We start from the raw sequence: 8,507 nt of genomic DNA, 5'->3' as shown, positions 1-8,507 counted from the left end.
GGAGGGGATCCTTGTTCGTTCTTGTCTTAGCTGGTCCTCGCTGCCTGCTGCCCCCTTCTTCCCACCAGCTTAGGGACCGGGGAGGATCGTCTGGCTGGTCATACAGGGCAAGGTGCTCTCTGCGGGGGGGGATGCCAGCCCTGCCCTGGGTGGCTGCAACCCATGTCCTGGGGCCTTGTGCTGTGTGTGTCCAGGCTGTGTCCCAGCAGAGGGATGGGGATGGGACAGCCGGGTACGGGGAGACAGTGAGGCTCTTCCCAGGACGCCCAAATGAATCAATGATCTCATTTTCCCTTTTTGTTAAACAGGTTTTTATACCATTGATGATTTCTGCACAGGGTCAGTGCAGAAACATCCTGTTTTGGCAGTCTTAGTGTTGAGCTGCCAGGGAGGGCAGAGCCCGGGGACGAACCCTGGCTGCTTAGTGTCTCCCCATGGCCCAGCAGGCTCCAGGGCCTCTCTCCTTCTTGTAGTGGGGCTGGAGCAGGGGGTGTGAAGCAGACACAGAGAGCAGGGACAGCCCTGATGTTACCAAAACCTCCCCAACATGGGACGCAGGCTTGCCCCAGCATGGATATGCTGCAGGACTGGGTGTCCTGTGCACGGCCGTCCGGCACTTGTGGCTGCCAACATTTGCCGTGGCTAGCCCTCCAGCCACATCGCCCCCACCTCTGCTAAGACCTCTGCCCCTTCCGAGGGGTGGATACGTCCCTTGGACAGGGCACCAGGGAGGGTAGTGCCTCTGCTCCCCTTCTCCATCCTAGGCTGGTCTGTCTGGCACCAAGACCTTGACGGCAGCCCCTTTTCCCCCTGCCCTGTGCCCTCTTAGCCTGACCCACTGCCCTGGGCCTGGGTAGGACACCCCTATCCCAGCCCTGCTGGGGACATGTGCTGGCTCCCAACCCAGCTCCTTGGGCACCACTGCCTGCTGGTGTGGGGCTCAACACTGAAGGTGTCATGGCCCCGACGGGGCAGGGGAAAGGCTCTTCTGCAGCTCCTCCGAGGGCTCTTCAAACACACCACCCTCCTGGGAAGAAACTTGGGCAGGCAAAGGCCTCTCCAGCAGTGTCTGAGGATGGAGCAAACGCTGTGTGCCAGAGCAGGGATCCTGCAGGGGAACAGAGAGGGGGTTCAATGGCTTTGCAGGCTGCAGGTGGGTCCCTTTCCCACTCTTTCATGCTCCCCAGTATAAGAGATGCTGCATTAAGCACCCACTGTGTGTGGGAGTGACTGTTGTGATGCTGTGAGGATGCTCTCAGCAGAGCACGGCTATATGCTGAGTGCTGACATTTGGGCAGAGCTGAGCAGGCTCACGTCACCCCAGGACCCATCATCCAACATCCCTCCGAGTAACATCACTCTGCTTTGTGGCTTTCTCTGCCTACTATTCCCACCTGCTTGGGCCAGCCAGCAGCAACAGGGTTGTCACCTCTGCAGATAGCTTGGTAAAAGCAGGTGTCCTGGGATCGGTGGTGCTCTGCTGCTGGGTGCTCTTCTCCCACAGCCCCTCTCCCCGCTGCTGTAAGTGGATTGGGGACTCTTTCAGGCGGGTGCCCCACACGAGGTGACATTTCCTGTCCCCACCCCCATGGCGCAGAGAGGAAATCTGTGGCCACACCAGGACCTCAGATCTCCTGCAAACCTCTCCCCCAGACTGACTTTACTTCATTCTGCTGATTAGATTAGCCATCTCTCGGGTCATGGCTGGTATTTTGCCCTTACCTCATGGAAACTAAATGTGTTTCGGAAGGTGTGTGCAGCACAGAGAGGGAAAGCATGAAGCAGAAGAGCTGAACTGGCGTCCCCTCTGCCCCTGCTCTTGGGCAATGACAGAGGCAGAGACGACTCTGCCTTGTGTCTGCGCTGCCCGGGGGTGAGCACCATGTCTGGGGGAGGTTCGCTGTGAGCTGTGGTGCCCTCCGGGCATGGGGTTTCACGCTGCTCCCTCCCATGGAGCAGTGCTGGGGCCATGGTGGTGCTGCCCTGGGGAGCAGCCTCTGCACTGTGACCTCCCTGCTGAGCGATGCTTGTGCCTTGGTATGTCACATCGGGGGACCTGCAGCCCATCAGGGCCTGCCGGGGTCATGGAGACCTCACTGCCCTGCCCTGCTCCTGCCACCTTGCTCTCCAAGCCTCTGGTTCCCCTGCTGATGGGCAATGGCATTTCCAGGGTGATTCATGGGATGTCCCTCTGAGAGGTGCAGGCTGATGACATGCCCCAGGGTGGGGAGCCCTGTGCTCTCCTGCAACAGCCCCAGCTCCCTCCTGGTTGTACGTGCGGGCAGGCAGCACCAGCTCTTGCCATCGCCATGACCTTGGCTAAGGTTAGCAGTGCTCAGCGTGAAGCAGGGACGAGTGTACCTAGCTTCCAGCACGTGGGTGACCATATTTTTCCCCTCAGGGCACAGTCAATAGAGGAGAACCCAGGTTATCAGCGTGCAGCGTTGGAGGGTGAGCATGGGGAGGTCACGGTGACCTTGCCTTGCTCTTCCTGAGAAGGGCTGCACAAAGTGGTTCTCTGGAGCTGAGAGGCATCCCCATGCATGGCAGCCATGTCCTCCAGCCCAGCATCACTGGGAGAGAGTGGCAATGCCTGGTGCGGCATTAGCCCTTCACCCTGGGATCCCTGCCAGCATCCCCGTGAAAGCTGCAGGCAATTTATGTAGAGCTGATGCAGACTTGCATGAAAATGAAGCACGCTGGAAATCTGCAGTCTGAATACAGCTGCCTCTGCAGCGTGCGGAGGGATGGGCAGGATGCAGGCGTCTTCCAGGGCATCGCAGGGTGGTGGTGTGAGACCACACCTCTGGGGCAGCCGGGGGGTGAGCAGCTCTTTGCACCGCCCCTGGGCTTGGGGCTGGGTTTGGAGAGCAAATGGAGAGAGGAGTGAGGATGCACCTCTGTGGTATCACCCTCTGCACCAAGAATGACCGGGGTGGGATGGTTGGACCAGGGAAAATGCAGTGAGTGCCACAGCAGGGAGAGCTGCCCCCTCCCCTTGTTTGCACCCAGTGACCCTGGCCCTGTACTCACACTGCGACCCTCGCCTCTGCCATTGAGTTTCTCCCTGGGGAAAATTGAGCGTTGTCCTTTCAACCTCAGAGGATTTTGGAAGATGGCAGCCAGGAGCTGAAGGCTGGGAGATGTGGGTCCTAGGGCAGCGGGCTGGCTGAGACTCATGGGAAAGCTCTGCTGCTGGAAAGGGTTAAATTGCACATGAAGACAGAAAAAAAAAGAGAGAAACAGAAGAGATCAGTCAGTGTCAGCCTGGTCAAGCCTGGCTTTGCTCTGTGGAGCACCAGGAACTGCCTGCCTGGTGTCCGTCCCCAAGGCTGACAGCTGGGGCGGGCACGTCATGACTGGGACAGTGATCCCTTCCTATGGGAACTGGCTTCTCTCTGCCCATACATTGTGGCCACAGTCCTGCCCCGAGCTGCCCTGAGCACAGCTGATGTGTGCAAGAGGGTGATCCAGAGCTGCTCGCTCAGTTCCAGTGTTTTCTGCCTGATACCTCCCCGTCCGTGCAGAACGCTCCTTCTCTCAGGCTTTTAATCTCTCTGGACCTCAGGGACTGGTCTCTCAACCTACAGCCATGCTCAGCACGCTTCTCTTTGGAGTCCTGTCCCAGAGCAGTGAAGCAGGTTCCTGAGGTCCATCAGGTGTTGTGTGTACAAATAGTGCTTTCCTTTCCTGTTTGGTTTTCTTTTTTGTGAATTGTGTGGTGCCTGGTGGGGAGGCAGAAGCACCTTTCTTCCCTTGCATCCCTCCTTGGCCCTGCACTCTCCACCCTACTGGTCCTCACCTATGGAAATGCCTCCAGCCCTTTAACGGCTGCGGTGCTCCCGTGGCCTTTTGATTTCCAGAGCAGCGATGACTCTGACTCTCTGTCCTCACTCCTGACACCCCGAGACTGGCTGCAGTTCTCCAGTATTCCCACTACTGTTTGCTCATCTTTTCTCTGTGCCTCATAATGGGAAAGAACATTGTTATTAATGGCAACGGTTCAAAATACTGCTGGTTGCGCTTTCCCCTGAATGACCCTGCGGAGCTGTGCTGAGCAGAGCTCTTTGGAGCTCTGGTCCTTCTTATTTGGGGGGTTATGAGTTTGTGGAGTGATTTGTGTTGGTCTTTTTTTCTGTTGACGTGTCTGGGGCAGAGGAGTGGGAAGACTATGTGGAAGGGAAAGGCGGGAGAGGAATCAGCTTGGTTTGTACTTGGGATGAAGTTGGCTGCCAGGCTTTTGGTGTACAGGTAAATCCTGTGCCCACCTGTCTTGTGTGGTATTAGTTGATCCAGATCATCTGCCAACAGCAGATGTTTATGTATCTGACTATGGTTGGAAGGGGCCCCATGCGATCCTTGGTGCGTCATTTCTGTGCAAGTGAGCAGGCTAAGGAGGGAAGTAGGGAAAGTAAAAGCAATAACTGATCGTTCGGTGCTCGAGCAGCTCTTATCTGATTGTGAACGGAAACCACAGCAGTGGTGCTGTGTAGGATGGGAAGGAGATCTCTGGATTTAGAAAGGTCAAGAAACATCCCCGTGCTTGAGTCTTCCTCTCTTGCTTCCCCACGGTTCCTGTGTTTCATGTGTATCTGCACTGTTATGGCACTGGCTGCCGCTCACCCTAGTCCCTCCAGCACCCTTGGGAGCAAAGCCAGCTGGGAGACAATTTGGGGTTGGTTTTAGCAGTGAGGGAGCTTCACCCCGCAGAGGTGAGGACAGTCTGGAGCCACGCGCCGTGTCCCTGCGCTGGGGCTTTTGCCAAGCCCTGCTGGCACCGGGCACCTGCACGCTGAGAGTTTGGGGATGGAAGTCCCCTGGCTGCCACCTACCCCAGCGTGGGCTTTGGGTGCAGCTCCTGTACCAGGATCAGGCCCTCCGGGGAACCAGGGGAAGGACCTTGTCTACTTGGGAAAGCTGGGAGGGGGAAAACCAGGAGGAGGCAGGCTCCAGTGACCCTGACCTCTGCCTGGGGAACAGAAACCCATTTTCCTTCCCCTTTTCTTGCCCTCCAGCTCATTATCCTCCCTTTGTGGTAAGGCAGCACTTTGAGAAGTCGTTGATGTTTTTCTTCTCTTCTCCCTCTTGGCTGCGTAGGGAAGTCCCCCCAGCCCATTCCCCCCGGCCAGCTCTCCCTGGCTGGCTGCAAAGCCCCGGTGTGTGAGGTCCCAGTTTGCCCAGGAGATGCACTTTTGTGTGAGTAAACAGCACAGCTCACTCTTTGTCTCCGTGTGTTTGCAGAAGCATGTCTACCACACTGGGCACATGCTCTCCATATGTTTTTATATACGCCTCCAACCGTGTTTACCAAATGCTATACCTTTGCACTAGTAGTTCCTCGGAAGCTGAAAAGGCAGCTCCAGGAGCTGCGGTCTTGTATTTGCACTCCTCCATCCCTCTGTGTCTCCTGGGGCAGGCTCCCCTGCCCCAAGCTTTCCCCCTGCCTTGGATAAAGTCACATCTGAGCCCCAGAGGAGGCATGATGCCGGCCGAGCCTTTTGGATGGCCCTGCCCTTTGGTTCACCTCCCTACGTTCTCCTTTAGGTGGCTTGAGACCATGTTTCTGGGACAGGACCAAGGGCACGTGCCACAGGAGAGCACAAGCGCGGCTTCTTTGCTGGCATGCTGGGAGCGCGATGTCAAAGGACTCTTTATCTACAGGATGGAAAGTTTCTGGGCTGCTTATCAGGCACTGCCTAGAAGTTAGATTAACGTCTCGGGAGCAGCAGTTTGTACCATGCCAGAGCACACTTCTCTGTTCTCCGTATGCTCAGGTGAGGGAATGCCTTTGGGCAAGGTAGTGTGCAGGTGGCCCAGCCCTGCAGGGACACTGGTGCCACAGCCTGGCACAGGGTTCACCCTTCTTGCACCCGTCCTGCTCCCTCGCTGTACCCGCACCCCTCCGAGGGGCCTGACCCCTGTGACATGCTTGGGGCGATGCTGAGGGAATGTTTGGCTCTAACTTTACATGGGTATTTGTATTTCTAAAAATATTTGCCAACCTCATTTTGGCCATTCTTGCTCCTTCCCAGAGATGGGAATGGAACTTGCTGTTCGCTGCACTCACTGCTGATGCAAACCGACAGCCGAAATGCCGAGGGCGCGTGGCTCGGCCAGGACGGGAAACGGCTGAGTTGCTCTGCACGGAGATGGGGACCCAGGTCTTGGTTCCTGCAGGGACTCGCAGCCTGACTGTGGGTGCCCCGACTCTGTGCCCCAGGACTAACACCCTGTTGCCCGCCCTGTGACAGGGGGTCACCTTTCCCAAGCCCCCCACATCTCTGCTGCGTGCCCAGGCTTTGCTGGCTGGCCGCCACCGGAGAGCGGGACACGTCTGGTTTTTGTGAGCAGCCACAGCTAGTGGCTTCACCCCATTCTGTACAGCAAATTCTCATGGCAAAGCTGTCCCTGTTACCCAGCAAAGCCAGGGACATTTTGTGCTCCCTGTGAAGGTGTGGTGATTGCAGGGGTGGCCAGCCACATGTGAAGCTGGAGCAGCTGGACCTGTGGTGCCAGCATGGAGGGACGCGAGCTGGGTTCATGCTGGTGGTAATGAATTTCTGAGTGGCTGCAAAGAGAAAGAGTTGCCTGGGCAAGGATCTCCTGCTGGGGCATCGGCTCATTGCTTAAAAGTTCATGGACAACGTGGGGTCCCTACCTCTGCCTTCCTCTCTGGGGATGGACCTATCATCAAAGCCCTGCATGAAAGAAGGCTCTTACCTCTTGAGGGCTCCATCAGTCAGCAAGATCTCCTTCCCATTCCTCATCTCCAGTTTCAGGGCTTTACTCTTCTGCCTGCCCTGGCCCTGCCTGCAGCTCCTTCCCCTGGCCTGGGCCTTCTGGAGGGGAGGCAAGTGGGAGCTTCTGGGGCCCCCAGTCCTCCAGCAGTGCAGCAGGTGCTGGTATGCCAGCCGGAAATCCCTGTTGAGCGTCCCATAGAGGATGGGGTTCAGGGCTGAGTTGGCATAGCCCAGCCAGAGGACGATGGACATGGGTGTGCCTTTCACCCTGCTGTCCCCCCACATGCCCCGGTACGTGAACACTGTGAAATAGGGGAACCAGCACACAATGAACGCCCCCAACACCACCGCCAGTGTCACGGTGGCTTTGTGCTCTTTCACCATGGGCGGCATGGGGGTGTTGCTGCTGCAGCACCACGCATGGTTTATCCTCTTGGCTTGCTCCCTCGCTATCTTGAATATCCGGTAATAGGTGATACACATGACGACCAAAGGGATGTAGAAGGTGAGCAAGGCATCCACTAGCCCGTACACAGGATTCACCTCCAGCGTGCACTCCTTGTTGCAGTTTGGGACTGTGTTTTGGACTGCTGTCCCATTGGTGTTCCAGCCCAGGTGGATGGGTAGGAAGGAGACCATCAGTGACACGGTCCAAATAACAACCAAACCCACAGCCACCCGGAAAGGAGTGACCAGCTGAGTGTAGCGGAGTGGGGTGGTGACAGCAAAGTAGCGGTCCAGGCTGATCATGAAGAGGTTGAGGATGGAAGCTGTGCACAGCATGACGTCCAGGCTGCTGTAGATGTTGCACAAAGTGCTGCCAAAGGGCCACTCTTTGGCGAGTTCATAGAAGGCGGAGAACGGCAGCACCAGGACGCCCAGCAGCAGGTCAGTGATGGCCAAGGAGACGATGATGCAGTTCGTCAAGCTGCGGAGCCGGCGGTCAAGGGTGACAGCCAGGCAGACGATGATGTTACCGCAGAGAGTGATCACGATGAGGATGGCGAGGCAGGACCCGACCAGCAGCTGGAGGGAGAAGTCCATCCTTTGTTGAGAGCTTGTATGGTTGTAACACGGATCCATAGTGGAGTCGCATGGGTGGAGCAGTCCTGCTCGCACAGGTTCCAAAGCTACTTGGAGTGAGCCTCTACCAGGCAGCCCTAGAGCCCTTTCCAAAGTGACGCTGGGTCTACAGTGACCTTGGAGAACATTGCAGAGTCAATTCACGTGTTCAGCCTTGTATGCTAGGAATGACACAGTCTAGGGAAAAATGAGGCCCTGTGACTCGCTTGTGCCCATTGGCCGCATCTGGGAGCTCAGTGGTGGAGCCGATCTCCCATGGCAGCTGCTGGTGGGTCTCAACTGCTCTTTTCCTCTCCTGCCTTCTCCTTCCCTCTGAGTGACCATGGGGCCAGGTCCTGTGAGGTCTCACGAGCTCTGCATGTTTGGTTGGTGACAGCAGTCAGCAGTGCTCCAGCAGGAACAGAGCTTTGCCATCTACCGAGGACAACCTGCAAAGAAAACACCAACTCAGAGCTGCAGTGGGCAAAGTTCCTTGGAGCTGCCCCTCAAACCCCTCCAGAAATGGGGTGTCTACACCTCCTTGGATGCTCTAGCCAGCTTATACCTGAATTGCAAAGTCCCTTGGCAGCCAGGCACGTGTGTCCCTGCCAGCTGGCCTCCTCCAGCCCCAAGGGTGCCCACGTAACAGAGGATTGTTGAGAGAAGGGCAGGGATTTGAGAGGCAATGAGTTCCTACAGGCTTAT

At 57.0% G+C, this 8,507-nt stretch overlaps 1 protein-coding gene across 1 annotated transcript; it reads right to left on the bottom strand.

Moving 5' to 3' along the window:
• Positions 1–431: 431 nt before the first annotated feature.
• On the bottom strand, positions 432–7,823 carry HRH2 (histamine receptor H2). The gene is made up of 3 exons (XM_068409349.1): positions 6,721–7,823; positions 3,034–3,195; positions 432–1,108 (listed from the first exon to the last, which is right to left on the bottom strand). Exons 1-2 carry the CDS (start codon positions 7,821–7,823, stop codon positions 3,177–3,179), a joined length of 1,122 nt encoding a protein of 373 aa, XP_068265450.1. The 3' UTR covers positions 432–1,108; positions 3,034–3,176.
• Between the last annotated feature and the right edge of the window lie 684 nt (positions 7,824–8,507).

Source organism: Nyctibius grandis, chromosome 10, assembly GCF_013368605.1.
Source record: "Nyctibius grandis isolate bNycGra1 chromosome 10, bNycGra1.pri, whole genome shotgun sequence".
Classification (NCBI taxonomy): domain Eukaryota; kingdom Metazoa; phylum Chordata; class Aves; order Nyctibiiformes; family Nyctibiidae; genus Nyctibius; species Nyctibius grandis.
Note: the sequence above shows the minus strand (reverse complement) of the source record. Positions and strands in the feature narration are given on the sequence as shown.